This window comes from Bubalus bubalis, chromosome 4 (genome assembly GCF_019923935.1).
Source record: "Bubalus bubalis isolate 160015118507 breed Murrah chromosome 4, NDDB_SH_1, whole genome shotgun sequence".
In the NCBI taxonomy this organism is placed as follows: Eukaryota; Metazoa; Chordata; class Mammalia; order Artiodactyla; family Bovidae; genus Bubalus; species Bubalus bubalis.
This window is the reverse complement of record NC_059160.1, coordinates 84,738,143-84,763,801: the sequence shown is the minus strand read 5'-3', so window position 1 is coordinate 84,763,801 and position 25,659 is coordinate 84,738,143. Positions and strand designations below refer to the sequence as shown.

The 25,659-nt window shown below is 38.1% G+C and overlaps 1 protein-coding gene across 3 annotated transcripts in view; it reads left to right on the top strand.

The window, feature by feature from the left end:
- NELL2 (neural EGFL like 2) overlaps positions 1–25,659 on the top strand; it is a 479,083-nt gene that overhangs the window by 117,990 nt on the left and 335,434 nt on the right. For all 3 annotated transcript variants that reach the window (XM_025284020.3, XM_025284019.3, XM_025284021.3), the window contains one exon: positions 21,011–21,161. In XM_025284020.3, coding sequence (XP_025139805.2) covers positions 21,011–21,161 — 151 coding nt within the window. The remainder of the gene's footprint in view (positions 1–21,010; positions 21,162–25,659) is intronic.

Below are 25,659 nucleotides of genomic sequence, written 5' to 3'. Positions count from 1 at the left end.
TCACTGTCCATTGTTTCCCCATCTATTTGCCATGAAGTGATGGGACCGGATGCCATGATCTTAGTTTTCTGAATGTTGAGTTTGAAGCCAACTTTTTCACTCTCCTCTTTCACTTTCATCAAGAGGCTTTTTAGTTCTTCTTCGCTTTCTGCCATAAGGGTGGTGTCATCTGCGTATCTGAGCTTATTGATATTTCTTCCGGCAATCTTGATTTGAGCTGGTGCTTCATACAGCCTGGCATTTTGCATGATGTACTCTGCATATAAGTTAAATAAACAAGGTGACAATATACAGCCTTGACATACTCCTTTCCCAATTTGCAATGAGTCTGTTGTTCCATATCCGTTTCTAACTATTGCTTCTTGACCTGCATACAGATTTCTTAGGAGGCAGGTAAGATGATCTGGTATTTCCATCTCTTGAAGAATTTCCCACAGTTTGTTGTGATCCACACAGTCAAAGGCTTTGGTGTAGTCAATAAAGCAGAAGTTAATAAAGCAAAATCTTATGGTCACTTAAAAGCATTGATCTGGGTGATCGTTGCAAATAATTCTGTTTTTATGACATGTTGCATATCATTTATATATAATTTATCATCTCTGTTTTCTTCTAATACAGTTTTCATTTTCTTTAGTACCATCGTTATGTATAAGTAACATGAAAACATAAACACAGACTGTTTTTTCTAATTATGACTATAGTGCTTTAGTTGTCTTTAAAATGTTTGTTCATAGTTACCAAGGTTACCAAAGGGACACATAAATATTCTTCAGAAATGTAATTAGTACAGTGGTACAGAATAACCCTTCCCAGATGGTAGAAAAGAATAAGAGAAAAATTTTACAAAGATCATCATGAGAACAGGAAGTAATGTAATATAAATTCACTCATGTGGCACAGATTGAAGTGTGTGGGGGGAGATGTGGGAGATGCACAAAATTAAATTCTCTCATCACACTCTGAAAATTGCCATCTTGCAGTCATCAAGTCCTCCTCCTTCTCAGATGTTGAAGCTCTGCTCTCAGACCAGCAGAAGAAAATTTCATAGTTCAACATATTCCCACTTAGTTGATGAACTCACTTACAATTGTGGCTGCTAAAAGCTGTTGATGTGCATGTGAAATGACTGTTCATATCTACATCTGTTAGAGAAGTGTTTTATTCTTCCCGTGACTTTTCTGTCATGCACAGTGTAGTAAGAGTGTAAGTATTTTAGTTCTGCTAGAAGAGTTGTAGATGTGTCCCTGTATCTGGCATTGAGGCTTGATTGTCTATTTATTCCAATTTATATATCAGTTTATACACATCAGTTTGAATTCTTTGAATACCAAAGTGTATGTGGTATTAATTGGGCACTTACTGTATGCCAAGCACTGTTCTAAGTAGTAAATGTGTATGTGTATATTTATGTGTATATACACATATATATATACTAATCCTGAAAATGACCCCATGTACTATTATTATTATTCCCATCTTATAGATAGGAATAATAGATGGGAGCCAAAGTAACTGAGGCCCAGATAGGTTAAATAGTTTGATTAAGCTAAAAAATGATGGCAATATCATAGACATTCAGTATACACTAAAAATGATGGCAGTAGACGTTCAGTATACACTCACTACAGAGTGCACACGCATATTCAAAAATGCCTACTCAAAATATATGTCCATTTGTGCTGTGAAAGATTGGTACTCACAATTTGTAAATTTCCTGTGTAATTCATATTGACATTACTTACAAAAAACATTTTTCCCAACGAGTGGTCTTTGTTGGGTTTTCAATATAGTCAATGACGTGAATGTTCTTACTGACCTTTCAAGGTGTGCTCCACTGACATAATTTCAGACATGCTTTGCGCTTTGGGAAGTACCAGGATACCAAATTCTGGTACTGTACTATCAGTGGGTTTTATTCTTTATTAAAGAATAGTTCATCCTACATATTCTGGATACTAAAGACAGGTAGAAAGATTTGATATTAAATGCTTTGGACTTCACTTTCTAGATAAATTTTTGAAATGAGAGAGAAACTCTGTGGGTTGAGGTTTGCTCCTGTTGTCTTAGAGTGGAGGCTTCTGTGAAGAGCATTGACAGCATTACAATCAAGTTACCTACCCCCTGCGCAGGTTTCACAAAGGCCATCTTCCTCTTGGAGCTCACATCTTTTGGAAACTATTCCCCACTGATTTGTGCCTCTACTTTAAGATGATTTTAGGATATTGTAATAAAACTGGCACAGTATAAGTCCTTAATGCTGAATAACAATCTGAATTGATTTAATGTAGACAATCTGATCTGTTTAGTTCTGTAAGAAACACTGAAATTCTCAAAAACAGGATAGACAAGTCAGGACCTTAAACCATCAGAAAATCAAAATGTAGTTCTAGTTCTCCAGAAATATTTGAAATGGTATCTGGAATGTGAATCAACTTGTTAAGAAAAACACTTCAGATTATTCTTCTGTAGTGTTTTGTTTCAAGGCAGCCATCCAGATGCACAGCGATGGGATCATGAGATGAGATGGTTTGAGAAAGTGCCCACAGGACATCTGGCTCCTAATAAGCAGTCACTAGATGCTAGCTTGTGTGCTCGATGGGCAGCTGTGATGGAGAGATTAAGGGTGTCCTCTTGTGGATAACCTGAGTTCAAATCCTGGCAGAACCATCTATCAGCTAGAAATCCTAAACAGTGGTTCTCAACCAGGGACAACTTTGTCTCCCATGGCACATTTGGCAATGTCTAGAGACATTTTGGGTTGTCACCCTTCAGGGTGGGCTTCTATTGGAGGCCAGAGATACTGCTAAGCATCACACAGTGCTCTGAACAGCCTTCTCCTTGCCCCCTCCCCCCCCACCCCCACCTCCCGTGAAAGAATCATCTGGTTTGAAATGTGAATAGCACTGAAATTGAGGAGCCCCAGCCTAGAACAAGTAACATTGTCTCTCTAAATAAGGACAATTAATAGTGCCTCCTTAGCAAATACAAAGAAAGGACTTAGGAAAGTGTCTCACCTACAAAGCACATCAGAAATACTAACTCTTGTTATTCTTTAAACAGTTATTTGTAGGAGATTCACTGTGTGTCAGGCACTAGCCTAGGTGCTAGGTGTACAGTTGAAGTGGAAGGATAACAGTCCCGGTCCCTCCCCTCGAGGGGCTTGCTGTTTCTGGCTTCAGGGGTCACTGCAGAGATGACACCCCTCCTTAGGGGCAGCAGCATCTATCCCTGTTGGGGCCACCTTGTGCTCTCTGTGCCTCCCTCGCCTGGAAGTACAAGCTCCTTCTTCATCTCTTTATAAAAATCTCTCATTTAGAAGAATCCATCAAAAGCAGAAAAATATTAGCCCCAGCTTTCTCCTTCCACTTATATGAATTTGAGCATCACAAACTCACCTGATCCACATGCAGACACTGTCAGTATCTCCAAGCATCTTTTGCCAGCGAGGAAGACTTTCATGCCAGTGGCTCTCACTTAGAGAATGCTCTTCACTCCGGGACTACTTCTCTTCCTTCTTTATGGCTTTGGCTATCTTAGTCTTTCTCCATCAATGTTGGGACCCTTGAGTTTCTTCTCTCGCCTCCTTCCTTTATCTGCTCAGTGCTGCCAGCAGCACCGCAGGCTTCTGCCCTTGCTCCTGTAACTTAGTGTGACTCAGGGAGGGAGCGTTTCCATTCCCTTTACAGGTGTTGTTTAGGGAGGAGACATTCTTAGGTCCTAAGTGCGAAGATTAAATGTGGTTTAATCTGGAGGCCAAGCTGTAAAGAGTGGTCTGTGTCAGCACATTTAGGCTGGGGTAACTGAGGCTTTGTATGCCAACCATTCCCAGTTCCTGAGTCAGTTCTGACCAGGACAGAGAGTTTATGGGGACCTCACCCCACTAGTGTGGGGGTACAACCCATTCGAATTCACCGTGCCAATGCCTGGAGCCTGGTGCTGTGTGGCCATATGCCTGCAAAGTCATGCCTCCTCCTTACATCCCACTCTGCTGGTCTAGTTCATATAACTGGGCCTCTGCTTTGGTTTTGTCTTAGCCCCACAGCTCTCTGAGTAACACAGTGTCCCTGCAAAGGCTGATCACAGAACCATGATCTGTTCCTGACCACCTGACTAGACTCTTTCCATTCCCACCTCCCTCCCTCCCACATGCCTTATGCTTCAGCGGTATAAAACACTGGCAGGTCCATGAAGGATCTGTGCTTCTGTGTATCACGTGCTTCGTACAGATTGCTTCCTCTGCCTGGATTGCCTGACTTGAGCCGAGCCAGAATTCCTGTTTACTTCTTTGACTGTTAGGGATTGAACTGTTGGCTCCCTTCTTCAGGATCTAGTCTGCAGCTTGCTCAGTTATTCCATCCCTCTACTTCATTTTGCCTTTCATATTTCTCCTTTGCCCATTGAGGTGCCAGGTGTTCTGAGTTCAGCCTCCTGGATTTATGAAACCAGAATGTACTGGATTTAAATCAGCCACAGCATACTGCAGTAGGTTGAGTCTTTTCAGGACCTAGCCATCATGTGAAGTATTGCTTCTGAGTGAAAATGCAAGCCAAAGTCCTAGAAACGGATGGATCAATGATGTTTTAGAAATAGCAACATTTATAAATTGTAGATTGACCAGAGCAGAAATGTGTGTGAACTTATATACACAACACACATTAACACATACTATTTATCTTTGGCATTTATGCTCATACTTTATGAAATAAGAGAGAAAAATGAAATAAGAATACTAAAAATAAGAATTCAGAATAAAAAGAAAAAGTATATTTCTAGTGAATGAATGTGAAGTTGTGTAGATAAGGGAGAGAAGGTATGCAAATGAGGAAAATGTGAGTGACTCATTTGCTGTTGATATTTAAATAGGAAATGTTACTGTTGATGTTTGGGCTTAATTTCCTAAATTGGAAATATATCTTTCGAATATATGGACAGGCATATCTAAATGTGGCATTAAGGTGGAAATACCCATTTTATCTTCCAAATGCTAGAAAGAAAACAATTTTGTGGAACTAGAATATGAACAAAGAGGAATAAATATATGACGTAGGGTAACATTCAAATAGGAAATTCTGGAATGAAAAGAAGCAGCTTGTTTTAGGTTATACTCAGATATTGTGGTTTCAAAAGAATTTCAAACTCTAGCAATTTTCCTAACTTGGACTAATAAGACTGGTACTTATAACACTATGGGCCACGCCTCTCAGGACCTCTGCGTAAAGCCACGTGCACTGCCAGTTGTCTTTGCCTGGGTATCAGGCATTGCCTGGGGCTGCACAGTGAGCTCAGGGTTGTATGCCTTGCTTCAGTGGGGAATTAAGAGGGGATGGGAGTGACACTGTCACTCAGCCAAGGTGGGTATGTTGTTTTATCTTGCAGACCTTGAAAAGGAAAATTAATTCAACTCTTTTCAACAAGTATTTTTCAGACTCTTTCTCTCTGTCTTGGACTATAATCGCCAGCAGTTAGAAATTGAAGAGAACTAAAAGGTGCAGTTGTTGCCCTCAAGGAGATAAAACCAGTTTTTCTGAGGATGTAAGACTGGCATATAAAGGAATTAGACAAGAAACAGAGAAAGATATAAGAGCAAAAGCGCTACACTGAAAAACAATGAAAAAGTCCATAATAAACAATCAGAGCTCTAGGCTACCATGAAAGCAAAAGAACTGTCAAGAAGGCAGAATGTGACATGTTAAATCCTATTTCTATATAAATCCAGGATAATTCTGATGCCTGGGTTCTCCTCTCTTTTAAAGGGTGTAAAATGTAGTGAGGAAGCTATCTGTAGACCATTGTGTAGACGTTTTGCCTGAATAGTTTTTTCGAAAGAAAGAAAACCAAGAACATTAATTTATCAAAATGTTCTGAACATTCTATGTAGGTCAACTCACAACTATCCCAAAACTGACAGTGGAGCCGAGGGAAGACAGGTCCAGTGCTTTCATTTGGTTCTAGAAGGTGTTTTTTGCCATTCAATTAGAAATTGTTTCCTCTGACATTCTGGAAATTGGTGACGTTTCTAAGAAAGTTTCAAGCCACAGTGTAATCACGTGAGGGGAAAGTTTTGTACCTCTCATTAACTGAGACCCTCTATTACTCCTTTTTCTAGGAACATGCTCATCTCAGTGCTACAAAAGACTGAGTTCTTTTCATAAATCTAGATTCCCTCTCCATACTTGCCAGTTTATATTCCAAGGGGAAAGGAGAGAGTCTTTGGTTTTAATATATAACAATATAAAATATTACTGTAAATTTTTTTACATTTGTTTGGATTATCATCTGTTCTACATTTTAAATAATAAATATTAACCTAAGTGCAATGCAAAGGAATATTTGAAGGCAAAATAAATCTCTAACTTCTACTTTGTTATTTGAGCAAACAACAAACGCTGTTTTGAAAAGGCATAGAAGTAGATGGGAAAATCATCAGTGAACAAGACAATTGTCCACATATGTATTTTCTACAGGAACTGTGCCAAGAAGGAGAATTACAAAGTTGATCCCTGCACTCGGGAAGCCTGTCACAGAATGAAGGACAATAGGATATGCCCCCAATATAGATATTAACAACAGTGATGAAAACGAGTTAACGGGAATTATCTCCCCCCTTTTTGATTCTATAGCATCTAGACCTGCTCTAATTAAGCAGATCATTACATTTTTTTGGTCTTACATTCTCAACATAAGTATAACTAAAGATATAATTTAATTTCTTTATTATTTTATTTTAGTTGATTTACAATGTTGTGTTAATTTCTGCTGTACATAGTGACTCAACTATTCATATATCTTTTCATATTCTTTCCCATTGTGGTTTATCATAGGATATTGAATGTGGTTGCCTGTGATGCACAGTAGAACCTTGTTGTTTATCCATCCTACATATAATCTCAAACTCCCAATCTGTCCCTCCCTTATCCTCCCTGTTCTTTGGCAACCACAGTCTATTCTATGTCTGTGAGTCTCTTTCTGTTTCATTGATAAGTTCATTTGTGTTATATTTGAGATTGCACATATAAGTGATATCATATGGTATATGTCTTTTTCTAGTTTATTTCACTTAGTGTGGTAATCTCTAGGTCCACCCATATTTCTGCAAATGGTATTATTTTATTCTAAAAGAATTGCTCTTTATCTAAGGGAAATTATATCTACATTTGTTGCTCCTAGGGTTCAGTAAACTGTGGCCCTGTGAGCCAAATTTGGGGCCTGCTTTTTATATGACCTTTTGAGCTAAGAGGGCTTCCCTGATGGCTCAGATAGTAAAGAATCCGCCTGCAGTGCAGGAGACCTTGGGTTGATCTGGAGAAGTGCATGGCAACCCACTCCAATATTCTTACCTGGAGAATTCCATGGACAGAAGAGCCTGGTGGGTTCAGTCCACAGAGTTGCAAAGAGTCAGACACAGTTAGACAGTGATTGACATTTCATTTTTTGAGCTAGGAATGGTTTTTTAAATTTTTGTGTGCTCAGTCTCTCAGTCGTGTCCAACTCTGTGTGACTCCCTGGACTGTAGCCTAACAGGGTCCTCTGTCCATGGAATTCTCCCAGCAAGAATATTGGAGTGGGTTGCCATTTCTTCCTCCAGGGGATCTTCCGGACACAGAGACTAAACCCATGTCTCTTGTGTCTCTGGCATTGGCAGGTGGAGTCTTTACCACTGAGCCACCTGAGAAGCCATTTTAAATTTTTAAATGATTGTAAACATAAATATTGGAGAAGGAAATGGCAACCCACTCCAGTATTCTTGCCTAGAGAATCCCAGGGATGGGGGAGCCTGGTGGGCTGCCGTCTATTGGGTAGCACAGAGTCGGACACGACTGAAGTGACTTAGTAGCAGCAAACATAAATATGAATATAAAAGAGTGTGTAACAGAGATGTATGTGGCCTGCAGAGCTTAAAATATTTACTGTCTGGCCATATACAGAAAATTTTGCTGATGCTTGTTTTATTTACTTTGTTTTTAATTGAGTTATAATTAACACACAATATTGTATTTGCTTCAGGTATACAGAATAATGATTTGATATTTTTATGCATTATGAAATAATCACCACCATTAAGACCAGTTATCATTCATCACCAAAGTTAACTTTAATTTTGACAATGGTGGTGGTTTAGTCACTAGGTTGTGTCTGACTCTTGTGACCCTGTAAAACTATCTTAGAGATCCCTATTCTTTATTCTTGTCAATTAATAGGTTCAATTGAATGTTGGAGATACATAATAAAAATCTCATCTTATATGTTTCTTCCTTCTTTTTACACTAATAAATCTACTAAGCCAATCTAAAACTAACATGCTGCTGTGCTGTGCTTAGTTGCTCAGTTTTGTCTGACTCTTTGTGACTCCATGGACTATAGCCCGCTGGGCTCTTCTGTCCATGGGGATACTCCAGGCAAGAATACTGGAGTGGGTTGCCATTTCCTTCTCCAGGGGATCTTTGCAACCCAGAAACTTTGGTCTCCTGCATTGCAGGCAGATTCTTTACCAACTAGGCTACAAGGGAAACCCATAATTGACTATATTCCCTATGTATACTTTATATCCCTGTGACTTATTTATTTTGTAATTGAGAGTTTGTTCCTCTTAACCCCTTTGCCTGTTTTGTCCATTCCCTTTGGGCAACCACAGATTTATTCTCTGTATCTGTGAGTCTCTTCTGTTTTGTTTTGTTTTTCAGATTTCACATATAAGTGAAATCATATGATATTTGTCTTTCTCTGTATGAGTTATTTTGCTTAATATAATACCTTCCATGTCTATCCATGTTGCTGCAAATGGGAATATTTCAAATTTATAGATGATGGAAAGGAAGAATGAAGAATTAATAATTCTTTTTATTTTAAGGCTGAGTAAATATTCCATTGTATATATGTACCACATCTTTTTCCATTCATCTATTGATGGACATTTAGATTGCTTCCATATCTTGGCTATTGTAACTGGTACTGCAATGAACATAGGGAGATATATATATATATATATACACACATACATATACATATGTAGCTTTTCAATTTATGTTTTTGTTTTCTTTCCTTAAATATCTGGAAGTAGAATTTCTGGATCATATGATAGTTCTATTTTGAATTTTTTGAGGAGACTTCATACTGTTTTCCAGAATGTGTGCATCTATTTACATTCCCACTAACAGTGCATGAGAGTCCCCTTTTCTCCACATTCCTACCAACGCTTGTTCCTTGTTTTTTTGATAACAGCCATTTTGACGGTTGTGAGGTAGGGCTACATCAGACCAGAAAGCTTTTCCAAAACAAAAAAATCCATGAACAAAATGAAAGGCAGTCTACTGAATGGGAGAGGATATTTGCAAACAATATATCTAGTAAGGACTTGATATCCAAAATATATAAAGAACCCATAAAATTAAAAAAGCAACCCAATTAAAAATAGGCAGAGGACTTCAATTGGCATTTTAAAAAAAATTATTTTAACTGGAGGATATTTACGTTTTGAAAAAAGACATCCAGGTAGACGGAAGGCAAATGGAAAGGTACTCAACATCAGTAATTACCAGGGATGTGCAAACTGAAACCAAAATGAGATGCCACCTCACATTTGCTGATACTTGTTTTAAAGAATGACTCTTCAAGGAGCATCTGAATGAGTCACAGGAAACTTGGAGAGATGTATTACCTAGGGAATAGGCTAATAAGCTCCTGTAACAGAGACACCTCAAATGTAGTGTTTAATAAAGGAAGAAGTTATTTCTCTCTCACCTTGGCAGTCTAGAGGCAAGCCAGTGCTTTCTTGGATGATGGGTATCTTTGCCATGTGAGATTATTCAAGGTCCCACAATGCATTTGTCCTCACTGAAGAACTTCACTTACTACTGCAGTATCCTGATTCCAGACTGAGTGAAAGGAAAGTGGTGAGCAGTCGGTCTCCTTTTTAATATTAAAATCTGGATCATAGCATGTATCACTTCTACTCCTTTTTGCCAGATTGGAGTCACTTGGCCTCTTTAGCTGGAACATAGTTCCTAGCTGAACAGCCATGTGCCCGGATGAAAGTATGGAGTTTAATTGCTAAAAAGAAGACAATTATTGCTAATGGAGGAAAATGAGCAGTCTCTGCACAGTAGACAGTTCACTGTATTGAATTATTCCTGATCTTTGTTGCTGAATGCTCACTTCATAGCAAGTGCTCAATATATATTTATTGAATTAATTAAAGTGAGCCAGAAACTGGAGGCAATACTTAGCAAAGGAAGGAGCACTTAAGGAGAAACCCAAGTCTTGAAATGGGAGAGACCTAAGCTTGGAAAGATTAGATTTAAGGCTCCTGGGAATGAGTAGTGGAGATTAAGGTGAAGTTCAGAGATAACCTTAGACAGTGAGTGAATCTTCTGTGCTTTATCTAGGGATAGAATCCTCACTTAAATAGTGAGCATAATTTATAAAAACTCATAGGAGCAGGAAAAACTCCAGGAGGGTGATAAGATGGGATGGAGGAGGGTATGAGGATAAGTGGGAGTTGGGGTGGTATCCAATCTGCTAATGAGCAAAGTCCAGTAACCCCTACAGTTCAAAGGCAGGCAGGCAGGCATCATTTGATGGATCTAGCATTCTGACACTTTTTAACAGGATTCATCTATTCCTGAGGATTAGCAGAGAGAATTGGCAAGATCTTGTCTGAGCATCAGAGCTTCAACCAAACAGATGGGTGTGCAGGACAGAATTTTGTGTTCTAGGCTAGAAAACTGAAGCAGCGGCTCAACTTTGTAGATTGGGCCAACATAGCAGGGCTGGGAAATGATTTATTTTAGAGGCTGTATAAATTCTCAGAGCTATTTTATTGTTATTGAATCTCTGAGCAGTAAGACTTAATTCTGAGCTTCACTTTTAATTTTCTTGCCTAATTATCATAACTGGTCCAGAAATGGAGGGGAGATAGATTCGGGGCCTGGGGAACAAGGACAGAGGTAGACTTAAGGGCTGGTGTCTGAGACTCTGGATTGAGAAACTGATTATGCTATGCCCTGTATCCTTTGGTACTTTATAATGCTGTTTTCTTTCTTGCAGAGAAAATAATAATCATAAAAGAGCACAGTTTCAATAGGGTGATAAATCACAATAACTTATATTTTGTTGTCTTGTTATTCTGAAGTAATTTGATTATTGTAATTAAAGAAGGATAAAAGCAGAGCAAATTCCCAAAATTGATGTCTCAGGTCAAATTGGCCTATTAGGTAGGAGATGAAATTGTGTATTTCAGCACTTCAGCTCTGCATAATTGATGGGGAACTGTATACTGTCTCTTTGGCTATTCAGCAAAGATTCTGTTAGAATCTGCCTGTGCAATCTGAGGTTGCACCATTTATAAATTTCACATTTTATAAATGTAAAACTATCTTAGTGATCCCTATTCTTTATTCTTGTCAATTAATAGTTCAATTGAATGTTGAGGATACGTAATAAAAATCTCATCTTGACCCTATGTTTTTTTTCTTTCTTTTTACATTGATAAATCTACTAAGCCAGCTAAACACTAACATATGTGTGGATAAAAAGATAGCCAGCTTTGTGAATGAACATATTGTTTTTTCTGTCTTATCCTTCTCAGGGACTGTATGAATATTTGATGAGGCTTCAAATAAAATAAATGAATGACATATGGTTCTCTTAAAAAACTATTATATATATATATTTCTTTTAAATTTCTAGTTACTCTCTTAATAGAAGAACTTACAAAGAGTAATTATATATGTATTAAAGATACAGCTAGGTACTATATATGAGATATCTTATAAGAGAAAAGAGAGGTTACATAATTGATGAATTTATACACTTCACTGTTAAGGTGAGCACTTTGTTAATGTAAGCAATACCTCATTCATCCTAACTGTATCAGTATAGGAAGGTGCAGTTGAGCCTCTTCATCTGTTAATGATCAATAGTAAGATCAATAAAAATTCGTATTTTCTCCTTTTTTAAAGAAATTCAAACATTTCACTTATTCAAGTTTATAATTACTTTAATCACAGCAAAAGCATGTTTTGTAAATCATGAGAGTCCATGAATTTAAGTTTCCTTATGTATTTAAGACATTGACTAATGATATTAGCTAAGACATTGTGTACAGTTTGGGTTCAGTTGTATATAATATTTTGGGCTACTTTAAATAAAGATGTAGCAAATTACTAATTCTCAGATCTACTACTTATGTTCAAATGATGTTGTTGAGACTACTATCTGTAAGTAATGAGGCAGGATCAACAAAGCAGTGCAACCAGTCTACTGAAGTTGTAAATGATGCCATCATTTTAATCATTGACATTGTCATTGTCATCAATCATCATATTCTCTTCTATTTGCTTAGTATTTCTGTCTGTTTGATCTTATTCTTGAGCAGTATTGCAACTGAGAGAAGAGATGATAAAGAGAAATACTGTTTTGGCTAATTTACCTTCTTAATTTTGCTGGTAACAAAACAGCTGCTAATTTCACTGGTAAAGTTTTGAGGGACTGGTAAACACTAGCTAAAAGTATTAATATGATTATAAACTCAAGCAGCAGTTTTCATGGAAGCCAGTTTTCAGAAAGTTGCTTGTTTCCATGGAATCAAAACAAAAATAAAATACGGTTATTGTGTCTTACGGTTATTGTGTATATAATTTTAAGCTTCAAAGTGTAGGGCTTCCCTCATAGGTCAATCAGTAAAGAATTTGCATGCGATGCAGGAGACCTGGGTTTGATTCCTGGGTCGGGAAGATCCCCTGGAGAAGGAAATGGCAACCCACTCCAGTATTCTTGCCTGGAGAATCCCATGGACGGAGGACCAGTCAGACACGACTTAGTGACTAAAGAGAGAGAGAGAATATCTTGTCTTATGGCTGTTGTGTATATAATTTTAACCTTCAAAGTGTAGAGATGTTTTATTATTTTAACCCCTTTACACCTTGACTACATTTTGTTCTGCTTTAATAAAATTCTGATAATTTGCTTAAAGTCAATCATATAGTTGCTAAATCTAGTAGTAGAATCTGCTATTTGCTTTTGTTTCTTTGACTAGTTAGTGGATGCTTTTGTTTCTGATTTTTTATTATATGTATTTGTGTATGTCTGTTTGTGTGTTGGGGCTTCCCAGGTGCTGTGGTAAGGAATCTGCCTGCCAGTGCAGGAGATGCAAGAGACTCGAGTTTAATCCCTAGGTCAGGAAGATCCCCTAAAGTAGGAAATGGCAACCCACTCCAGTGTTCTTGCATGGAAAATTCCATGGACAGAGGAACCTGACCACTTACAGTCCATGGAATTGCAGAGTTGGACATGACTGAGCACACACACAGGTATTCACAACACTAAGCCAACAAATCTTTTTGGTAAATAATACGTGAAGATATGTTTATTTTGCATTGAATCAAATTATAATTATCTGTGGATGTGAAATAAACTTTTGAGATTGTTTTGGATTTAATGAAGGGATATTTCCAAGTTGACCTCCCAAGAGTGTGTCTTTGTACTCCCCGAACCCGGCAATGTAAAGAAGCATGTAGAAGTCTAAAGGGTGAGGATGTGGCATCCTTAGATGTGTGTTTGCTGGTGAAAAAATTGTGGATTACTCATGCATTTTGATCAGTAACATTTTGAGGAGAATTATTTGAAAATTGTCTTTTAAAAAAACTTTTTAAAATTTAGTGCCATTACACCTTAGTTATTTCAAGTATTAGCTGAGAGATTGTGTGATATGAGTAGTTTTATAGATCTGCAAATCCTAAATTGAGCCAAAGATCAAGAAAAATGTATTTGTTTATCTTCAGAATAAATTTTTTCATAAAAGTTAACTTAAAATGAGGGTTTATCTACTTTGTAGAGTATGTATCAGCCATCATGGCCTGGGTTGGGATCCAGGTTCTGTCAACTGAATTTGGTAGGTTTGCTCCAGCAGTCTCACGTAATTGCCTAGAGTACTCTACTAGAGAAGGTCATTGAGAGGACATGACCGCCAGATGACCCAAAAGCCAGACCAGGGCAATTAGAAGCTCCTCACCCCCTCTCATCCTTGAAATGTACATTCCAGGGTACCCACAGTGGGAGCTCTTTTCAACCATACAGCCACCTTGAAGAAGCAATGTGTTTTTGAGACCATCTGGTAGTTACATGTGACTGAACCCAGTTTAAGGTTTCTATATAAACTTTTAAGATTCTGGTAGGCAAGTGTGGAGATCTGTTTATCTTGCAACTTCCCAAGACAAGCCTGGTGTCCAAGTTCCTTTGTTAAACCTTCCACCTATCAATCTGAAGCTATCTACCTCTTCCTACAGTCTCTCCTTGCCCTCTGTGTATGTGGCCAGTTTTAGATTTCATTCAGGAAGTTCCTGAAGTTTTGAACCAACAAGTTCCTCATATAGTAAGTTGATAGACATCAGCTCTGATTTTGAGCCCCTAGTGGAGATGAGTGATTTGGTTTCTCTGTGCTGCTTTCCTTATCTGTAATTTTTATTACTGTAGAGCTGCTAATCCCATTTATTCAAAGTTGCTGTGAGGCTTAAATGAGATTGCTCATGTTGAAGGACTTTGCAAACTGCATATTCTGTGTTAATCCAGTTTTTATGGCTTTTAAAATTATTATTTTGCCTTTAAAGTTTTGGACCGTAAAGGCATGGGAATATTGAAGGGAGAGCAAGAGCAATGGACAGCAATGATAATAGTTATAACAGCATACGTTTCTAACCTGAATTTAGAAGATAACCTTTCCCAGTTAGAGACTGGGAAAATAGGGTAATTTGGTGAGTTTTGGAACTTTTTAAGTTAACTATTCTATGCCTGAGATAGACTGTTTTTAATGACTGAATCTGCACATTTTATCTTTATTAGTCTGATTATGTGGCAGGAAATCAATTTAGGTTTCTACATACTGCAGACAGGATAGAGACCTGTCAGGGGACAGAGACTCATTAGATTCATGATGGCAGTAGTAGTGATGCAGTTTAAGTGCAAAAGAAGGAAAGAATTATTAACAATTGCTTTGTTATTGGGAGATGGACAGATTCCTTCTTTTACTACTAATGCACCAAAATTAGTACTTAAAGAAGCACCAGTTGGATTCTTTATCAGTAAATATCCATATTTGTGACCACAGATACACTTGCATTCAGCTGCATTTTGATTTAGAAAGAAACCAGTCTCGCTCCATTTCACCCTCACTCTCCTCTCTCCTCTTAACCCTGTGTGTGGGAGGTGGTGGTGGGGGATTACTCTGCATTCACGTGTGAGCTCATGTCTTCATTCTGGAAGTCCCATGACTAAAAATGAGTATTTTGATGTGATTGCTTCTGACATGCTTTATTATTTATTAATAACTACTTGAAACTCGTTGTGTTTTTGGTGGGATTTTTATGCTCTGCACACAATAAATATGGAAAGCATGGAAACAAAGTTTTGCTTTAAATTCAAGCAGTTCTCCAATTAAAAAGACCTTGTATAGCATGGGTATGTTGGTAAGTTCTTCTGTGTAGCTTCCTAGTAGCATTTAAAGACCCTTTTCTTAGCCTGTTTTTCTCTAAACAGGCAGTTCAAATGATCTTTGTTAGTTCTTCTTTGGAAAGAAATTCAGTTCACTTTGACTTTTGTCCATAAAAGAATGATCAGTTCTCTAGAAACAGAGGGTGGTAGGCAGGATTTATCCTAAGAATAATTTCATTGCCAGAAACTTTTTTTTCAGACTCTTAAAACAATGCAGTGTTTACACTGCCAGAAACTTTTATGTCAATTTTCATATGTGGAAACTTGTATTTTGTGGAGCGTGAGATACTTAGAATGAAAGTAAGCTCAGAAAGTCACAAGGGTATAATGGCTCTTGGTAGTTTGAGTAGGTACCACAGGCTCACTGCTTGTGAGAGTAATAATAATATGTATCATAATGTGAAAAGCCAACACATGGTGTTGCTACATGCCAAGCACAGCTAGTCATCTGATAGCTGGCATTGGAAACTCATTATTCTGGGTTCAGAACCACCACACACATTCTATTTTTTATATGTGGTTCTTAACAGGAGGCCTTGTTGAGGAATTGCTTAATACATCCCTGAATTTAATTGTGAATTCTGAAAATTGAAAGTAGAATTATTCTCACGTGATGGTTTCTCTGCCTTGATTTTCTGGTGAGGAATAGAGTTGGGTCTTGAAGTAATAATCACGGGAACTAAGAAGTCTCTCTGAACATTATATAATCTTTGAGATGAAAATAGAAGGCAAGAATGCTAACTTTACGAATTAAATGCAATGAGGAAACAAATGCAAATGAGGAAAGTGACCTTTCTTAAAATCACTACTAAGCCAGTCACTTAAGGAACTAAAAATGTTATCTTATATAATTACTTTTTTCTACATTATTTTCTGTGTTCACATTCTTGAATTTGCTTTTCTGCGTGTGAGAGGCAGTTGAGCATAGGTTAGGATGCGTTCAGAAGGCAGGGCAATTTAGTGGAAGGAATATGGGACCAAAAATTGTCATCCCCATTACACCTCTAGCATGCTGGGTGCCTTTGGGTGACTCACAGAATTGTTCCTTGGTTTGCTTTTCCCATTGACAACTGGGATAACAGTTGTCCTTGTCAAGCTTTGTGAGAATAAAATGGAATGTGGGTTTAAAGGGGAAAATATATTATTTATACATTTTTGAAAGACAAATGTTGTATGGTATAGATGTGCAGCATTATGTAGTACGTATATAAAGTTAAATATGCTGTCCCTGCTGTTCTACAGATCTAGTGTCTTTATGGCCCATCCTTTTATCTTCCTCTCATTCCTGTGATTCCTATGATTTACTCAGGCATGCCTATCACTTTAGATGCTGTATTCCGATGACCTCTACATTTATACTGCCAACCTTGACCTCTCTCTTGAGATCAGGTTCTGTAGTGCCAGCCTCCTGCTGGACATGTCCCCATGCACGTCTCTGAACACCTCAGAATGACCGTTTCTAAAATTGAAATCCCATCTGGGTACCATTATGCTTGTCCTGCAGTTCCTTTCATTCAGTCTCTCTCAAGCTGGGAATTTTGGATTCAATTTTTTTCTGGTTTTTTTTTTTTTTTTTTTTTACCTTTGGCATGTCTTTTATTGGTGACCAAATTGTTTAGACTTTGCTTTCTAAAGACCTCTTGAATTCAACCCCTGCTAATTTTTCTGAGCTACTGACAGAGTTCAGGCTCCCTTCAAGCCCTTCTTAGACTCAGACATAATGGATTCTTGAAAAACATGTTTTTAAGGGGGAACAATAGATGTAAATATCATTAGGGTGAGGTAAGGGGTGGTGGGAGATGCTGTTCTATTGACAGAAAGCTGAAAATTATTCTGCTTCCTATAGGTGCTCTCTCTGTCTCATTCAATAACCCCCCTTCACTGTGTCTTAGGCTTCTGGACTAGGAATGCCAGATTCATGCCAGCCCCAGTTTTTAAACCTTTATAACCATGAACTTGGTTAATCAGGATGGAAAAAAAGAATTTCATTTTTCCTGTCAGTAAAGTGTAGATTGAATGGAACTTCTGCAGGACATGTTCAATGTTGGAGGGTCTGTTCTTGCAAGTCATCCTAATCCTCATAGAGAGAACAAAACAGGAAGTGTAATGGGCCAAGAGGAGAGCTTGGACAGCTGAGAGAGATTGTCCTGAACTGTGACCCCATGAATGAATAGGTTTAAGTCTAAGATGGATAGAGACCTTCTGGGACTCTGCCTACCACCCTGGTAGGATAAAGGATGGTTCTGCCTTGCAGGTCTCCTTAAGCACTTCCTGAATCTCAGTGCAAATAACATCTGGTGTTTACTTGGCCCTTGCATCAGCGTTCCTGACAGGCAGTGAAATGACCAGTAAGTAGCTCTATATCACCATTCCTGATAAATGCCAAAACATGTGAAACTTAACGAAAAGTCAACAATCATGTGAATTATTAGTCTCTCAAGAGTTTTCCCTATGTTCATATTTTTTTCTTTTTTCAAATAACCTTCCATATGGCTACCAGAGAAATTTTTCCAAAATGAAGATAGAACAATTTTTACAAAATAATTTCCCTTCAACTACACTTGCCTTCACCATGTTTTCAACCATGGTGATGTACATTTTTACCAAGGATACTCAAATATAATCCATTTTTATGTCCTTCCTTTCATCATGGGTCAGTCTTCACATGTCATTTCATCTGAAAACAAGACAAACAAAACCCACAAAAATAATACAGCCTCTCAACCCTTCACAAATCTGACCCCAAAAGCAATGGAAAATAACAGAGGTTTTCTTTTGAGTAACAAATGATGAAACTTTCTAGAAATCCTCTTTAAGCATCTCTTCTCTAAAGTTCTACCTTGTCAGGCAGCTGCTATCCTTTTCTCAGTTTCTTTTCTTTCACTATTGGAGCTTAACCTCACTGGGCCACGCCTTTGCTTCTATTGGTGGCTCTGGTCATCATTTCCATATTCAATGTAGTTCTTCCTCTGTTTCTCTCCTTGGGGTCCCCATCTATCACCCTGTTCAGCAAGACAAAGGATTTTGCTCAAGCTCTACCTTGAACCAAACTCAAGCCTGAAAAGGATAGGGGAGGGGGGAGCATAATAAATATTTATAATTCAATTTTAATTTGCTTCTATCTATAAGTTAGAATGAAGTTATGGAATTTGTGAATAATTCACTTGTATGTAAATTGGAGTAGATTAAAAGTTAACACTAGGTAAATTCTTCTCACAGAGTCACATCTTATGTGCCACCTTGAGGCAGCAGAAGGCTTTGGAGCTCAGAGGAATTGGATTGCATCTCTGCAAAGCCTCTCTTCTCCTTGCTGGAGTCTGGGGAGAAAGTATTACACTAACCATGGCTGAAATTGCAGATTATTGTTATGCTTTTGGTTGTGACTATGGGATAGAACTGAAGAAGTTTATTTTTGGAAACACGGAAGTTTCTTTGTCCTGAAACGTTGAACCAGTATCCTGAACCTGATTTCCTTGTCCTGGGTTAGGTGCCTGTTCCTGAATCAGTTACTGTGGACAGGAAGAGGTGATGCTGTGATAGATCAGAATCCTTCTAGCACAGAGGAAGCTGTGGGTTAGGAGTGAGGTGGGATCGTTTTTCTGTGGTACATAAGAATTATTATTATTTATTTTAATTTTTTCACCCAGAGATTAAATCATGGATGATGACAAAGACAAGTATCTGTTACACTGGCACACAAAGCCCTGCCTATCCTATCCAACTTTCCTGCCCAGCTCCATTCTGCAGTGTCTGCTGTTTGCTCTTGCAGCCATATCATGCCCTTTCACACCTCTCTGCTTTTTCATCAGCTATTTCTATGGCTGGAATGGTTTTCCCTCTCTTCTCTACCTGGTGAAGAAGTTGAAAGTGTTAGTCACTCAGTCATGTCTGACTCTTTGTGACCCCATTGCCTGTAGCCCGCCAGGCTTCTCTGTCCCTGGGATTCTTCAGGAAAGAATACTGGGGTGGGTAGCCATTCACTTCTCCATGCAATCTTCCCAAGCCAGGGATCAGACCCGGGTCTCCTTCATTGCAGGTGAATTCTTTACCGTCTGAGCCACCAAGGAAGCCCGTAACTCCTGACCAAATGCCATTTGTTTTATGAGCTCCTTCCCTCCAACTGATGTTGGCTACTTTTCCCTCTGTGGTCCAAGAACACTTTGTATTTACCTGAAAGAACAGTTTGTATTTATGCTGAAATGACAGCATTTCTTTTCTTTTATTAGGATTATTTGTCCCTTCTATTTTATGACTATCTTGAGGGCTTCTCCATGTCTGTGCATTCCCAGTGATGGACACAAACCAGATGGTTACATTTTTATTCCATAAATTTATGGGGCTGGAAAAGTGGGAATGTTAGATTAATCCCATAATCTCTGTTTCATCAAGGTAGTTATTCTGAACCTGATTTCTGCTACACTGTTCCCAAGGGAATGCTTGGCAATGTGTGGGAGAACTTTGGGTTGTCACAGTGACTAGGATTGGGTGCCACCGGCATTCTCTGGGGGTAGAACCAGGGGTGTAAATGCTCTGCGGTTCATAGGACAGTCTTCAAGGAAGGATTGTTCTCTCCCAATGCAGGGATCTTCCCCATTGAGAGCTCCTTATCTAGTCTATTTGGTCTATAACACAGAAAAGAGTGGAAGGATTTGATAACAGCAGAAACTGTGTTCTGGGTCCCATCAACCTTTTGCTCACACTTCGAGTAGGAAAGTGTTATGCTTTGTTGGAAGATGGCTTGAATGATAGGCTTTATCATGTCCACTAAGTCTGTCCCTGGCTATTTTTCCCATATCCTGTGAGTCTTGAGGTTGGAGCTGCAAGACTAAACCAAAGAGAAGTGCAGGATAAAAATCTACTCTCCCACTCAAATCTCTTGTCTAGTTGCTCTTTAAACCAGGGGAGAGGGATGTGGGAATTAAGTTCTCTGCATTTCTTTCAAAAATATGGTATGATAATTTGATCTTAACGTTTCATCCAGTGCACAGAAGGCTGAGAGTAACTAATTTCAATGATCTTTTTAAAAACCTATTTATAGCAAGCCTTCTGGCTATAGATATCAATGTGTAAGGTAGTGCATTGATTTAAATCCAGTTTTCTGTCATAAGGTGTCAGAAAAGCTAAATGGCTCTATCATGGTCTCTTAGGTCCTTTTTTCGGAAGGACATCTTTCTGTTCTGTTTTGACACTGATGTGGCCATGGTATCCAGGATATAGGAAGAGTGTGAGCAGAAAACTTGGAAGCTCACTTCTTCAAACAGGCTTTTTTGACAGGCTTCTTTGATTCCTTGTCTCAAAGACATTTTTGAAAAAAGATCCCTGAAATACAAGCTCAGTCACTCATGTGGTTTACTGTCTGTGTTATGTGTAGCAAAAAGTGTTTTTTAAAGAATTTACCAGGAGAGTCTGGAGCTTGATATTTATCAGCAATTACTTGTAATGTTTCTGAAAGATGTTGCCTATAAAGGATACTATAAAGGATAAAGGACCACATTCTAGTCTATTTACTCTTTGTTTCCCCTTTTAGATACTCCCAGAAGTATAAAAGCCTCCACTGCTACAGCTGAACGGTTTTTTCAGAAGCTGAGAAATAAACATGAGTTTACTATTCTGGTGACCCTAAAACAGACCCACTTAAATTCCGGAGTGATCCTCTCCATTCACCATTTGGATCACAGGTATGTGTGACTGCTGGAGTTTCCTGTGTTTTCATTTTATATAGTGAAATTAACACATTAAAGAGAACTAAGTAAAAGTGAGAAAACAGGATTGGTTTAAAACAGCAAGAATAATTTTGCTATATTATGCAAAATCACAAACACAGGTAATTGAGATCAGCCTAAAAGCAGAAGGAGCTGCTGTTTTTGGTGTTGCTAAGAGCATACAGAAGTTACCATTTTATTGAAACCCATTTATTAATCACTAACTTCTTCATGAGATATCCTATTCAATGTTAAAGTCAAGCAAACTTCTTAATTGATAAACAGATAGCCACAAAAATACTGTATTCTATTTCTTTAAGATATTGCTTGGGTTTAGAGTTTAATAGTCTTAAAATTTTAATCACAGACAAATACATTCTTTTTCAACATATTCTTAGACTGTGATACTTATAGTTATTCTTGGATGTGTGTTGAATCAAAATGCTATCTGGTATTTCCTAGTTTCTCGCACATGTGAGAAACATGATTTGGGAGCTGGTGGGAGCAGTGAGGAGGAGTGGAGAGGGAGAAGAAAAAATTCATTCATGACACTTAGAATATACATAAATTGCTGCTAAATAATACCAAGCAAGTTAAAGTGATTCCTTCCTGAAAGAATAGCCAGGGTTCTGACAATGAAATTTCTTTCGTTGTTCATATTTTGAGTACCCACTTTGTGACTCTTGGTGGACCTTGGGCAAATTGCATAACCTCAGTTTCCTCATCTATAATACAGGGCTAGTAATAATACCTTCTTCATAGATTGTTGTGAGGGTCAAAGAGTTCATATATGTAAAGTGTTTTACATATATAATGGATTTAATGTGATGTGAGCAGATACCTCTTTTCCTGGTTTCCCTTATGAGAGATGGGACAGTCTGGGACTTTGCAAATCTTTGCTAAACACTGAAGGCCAAATATATGTGGAGAACAAAATATAGAAAATTGACTCATTGAATAGGGTTTCTGATCACATTCTGCCTGGATTACTCACAGTATTTAAGATCCCATCTAATTTTATCTTTAACCCCAAAGGATTATGGTAACATCTCAAGCCGCTCACTTGGGTGTTTTTCCCTCCCAGGTTTTGGCTTGTTTTTCGGAGGAGGGTGTCACCCAAACATTCACTGAGTAGTTGACTTAGTAAAAAGGGAGAGTTCCATCTCCCAAGGATTCACTAGGATTTTCCCCCTTGGTGTGTTTCTGTTCCTTGTCTTCAGGTGATTGATATCAGGGGAGTTCCTTGCTTATACCACTGTGACCCTGCCCTTCTCCATTGGGCTTTGGGCAACATGATTCACATACAGCAAAGGATATTGTTCCTTCACAGAGCAGCCTGATTTATTTCTGATTATTTCTGTTTGCTAAGAAAATTTCCCCTGTATTTCAGGCACTATATTTTTCTGCCCTGTGGCTTTTTCCCACTACCCCATTTGTAGATATTGAAAGGATGTGGTGGGGTCCAGCTGCTTGCTGCTCAAAAGCCAATAAACAGGCCAGGTTGGTGGAAAGGAAAGTTTGCTTTATTTCAGATGCCAGCAACTGGAAACGGGGTGGATTCGGATGGCTATCTGTCCAAAAACCAGCTCCTCCCTGCTGGCAACCAGTGGGGCAAGAGCTTTTATAGACAGGAGGGGGCTGCATGCAGAGACAGCACAGCCAGCTCTGACAGTCATCTTCAGATTGGTCATCAGTGGTCTGACCAGTGTCATCTTGGTTGTTTTAGGTGCGGTTAATCTTCAGTTTCAAGGTCCACTTGTTCCCTTTTCTTTGAGACCAATTCTCAAAATCGTGGCAGCTTATGTCCAGGGCACAGTCTTGTCATCATGCAGTTAACTTCTCTGCCTGGTGTTTTGGTATCTGTAAGATAGCTCACTGGATATGCCTCAGAATATTATCTATAGCCCTTGAGAAAGTGCTAGAGGTCCTTGACTTTGCTTAATGACTGCATTATTATTTGGTCTCCTTTGATTGTTTTCTTTTGTTTCCATCTGTTCTCACTTTTCTGATTAAACTTATTCTTTGACTAAAGTTTTCCACAGACAAAAGGCAGGCAGAGGACATGGTGGGGAGAGCAAAGACCGCAGGGTCCTGCTTTGTTTCATAGGGATGTGAAACTTGCCCATCCTTCTTCCAGATGACACCCTCAAAACCATCCCTTCTAAATGGACAATGTTTTGTTTGGTCCCTAGAGTTGAATATATTAACTCTATAAATGCTTGACCAGCATGGATTTCATATTATATCTATGCACTTTCTATCTGATGCTTCTTAAAACAGTTTAAAAAATTTTTTTTAGCACCTTAGACATAGTAAGGGTATATTGATATCCCCAGACTTTATCAGATAGGTCCTTGAAGGCAGATTGGTGTCAGACAGATCCTTTCTTACTGTTCCTATAAAATAGACTTGTTAAAATGATATGTAGGGCTTTATATTGACTTATTTCAATTAAAAATAATGTTTACTTTTTTCAAATTAGCATAGCGATGTATTTTCATTGTAGAAAAATTGGAATACTGGTAAGTATAATAAAGAAATAGGAGAACTCATACAAATCATATCACCCGAAGAAGACTATGTTGAAATTGTCATATTTTAATCCAGAATTTGTCTTTGTACAGAGATATGCCGTATTTTGTTTGATCAATTCCTTACTTGTGGGTACTTAACTCATTTCTTTTTTAAATAGCACCAACATGAATATACTTATGTGAATCGTTGTGCTTAGCTCTCATGCTTTCCAGTTATTCTTGCTAAATTTATTGTTAATTATTCGTTTATATTATCTATAAATTTGACAACATTTACATAAATAAATACTGCATTTGAGATATAGGATATTTTTTTATGATATTAAAATCATCTGTATTGGTAATTCACTTCTTCATTTGCTTAGCAGCAGCAGCAGCAGTAAGCAAATAATTATTAAAGGTTTATCATGTGCCAGGCAGGGTGCTCAGTGCATTCCATGTGTTAATTCCTGTTATCACCATGTATTAGATAATGGTTCAGAGTATGGATCTGGAGCTGGACTGTGTGCATTCCAGTCATAGCTCTAAGACTGACTGGCTTTGTGACTCATGTAAATTTCTTACCTCTTCTGAACCTCAGGTTCCTCATCTGTAAATTCATATAAAGTACTTGATAATCCTAGAGAAAAAATTCCACAGAAGTCGATCATATGGCAAAGTCATTATTCTCATTATCATTTTACAGATAGGAAAAATAAGCATTAGAGAGATTAAGTTGTCACCATATAAAGATACCAAATAGTTATTGCCTATATTCCCCACACTGTACATTGCATACTCATGACTCATGTATTTTATAACTGGAAGTTTGTACCTCTGAGTCTCCCTCACTTATTTATCTCCTCCCCTCAAACCCTCTCTACTCTGACCACCACCTGTTTGTATCTATAACTCTGTTTTGTTATGTTGATTATTTTAGGTTTTACATTCCATATATGAGTGAAATCATGCAGCATTTGTCTTTTTCTGACTTATTTCACACTTGACGTCATTCCGATTCTTGAGTCCAGAATTTTGAACCTGTCCACTGTGATAGCTCCTAACCTCATGTTACCCTCCCAGACCTTGTGCTTTGTTGTGTTTTTTCCCCTATTATTATTGCCGACATTATCTTTCTTTCCTTAAGTCTTATTCTCACCCGTCTCTTTAGTTTCATTGTTTCCCCAACACTTGTTTATTCTCTGCTGATTTTTACAAAAGATTAAAATGGTATATAGAGAGATATCTATTTGGGCTTCCCTGGTGGCTCAAATGGTAAAGAATCTTCCTGCAATGTGGGAGACCCAGGTTCGATCCCCTGGAGAAGGGAATGGCTACCCACTCCAGTATTGTTGCTGGAGAACTCCATGAACAGAGGAGACTGGCAGGCTATAGTAAATGGGGTGGCAAAGAGTTGGGCACAACTGAACAACTAACACTTTCACTTTACTTTCATAGAGATATGTACAGGACAATAAGATAAAAATAAAATGAAATATACAAATTAGGGCAAAGAAAAAATAGACACCCATTTGGGTGATTAAGGAAATGCAACTATTCTTAATTCTGAGACCAGTGACATATTTCTCCTATGACTTATTTTAATTTTTTTTTTTTAGTTACTCAGCTCTTTTATTTTTATTTAACTTTTGAAGTCCCCTATGACCTTTTATGGGAAAATGTATTGAGTGCCTTTAAAGGAACAAGTCAGAAGACCTTGTATCAACTGGTTGCATTATGACACAGTGCACTTCAGAAAAATCAAGTCTAAAACAGTGCCAGTAACACGCATCTATGTTGAGGGTGTTTGAAGCAATACTGCCTGCAAGGCCTTAGGCAGTGTGCACGAAAGTTCTGTGCAACCAAGTTTTACTGCTCAAGATGACAGTAGCACCTCCTGTATGAAATCCTGATAAAATACCTTGTCTTCCAGGCAATAGTCCACATAGATTGCTTTTTCC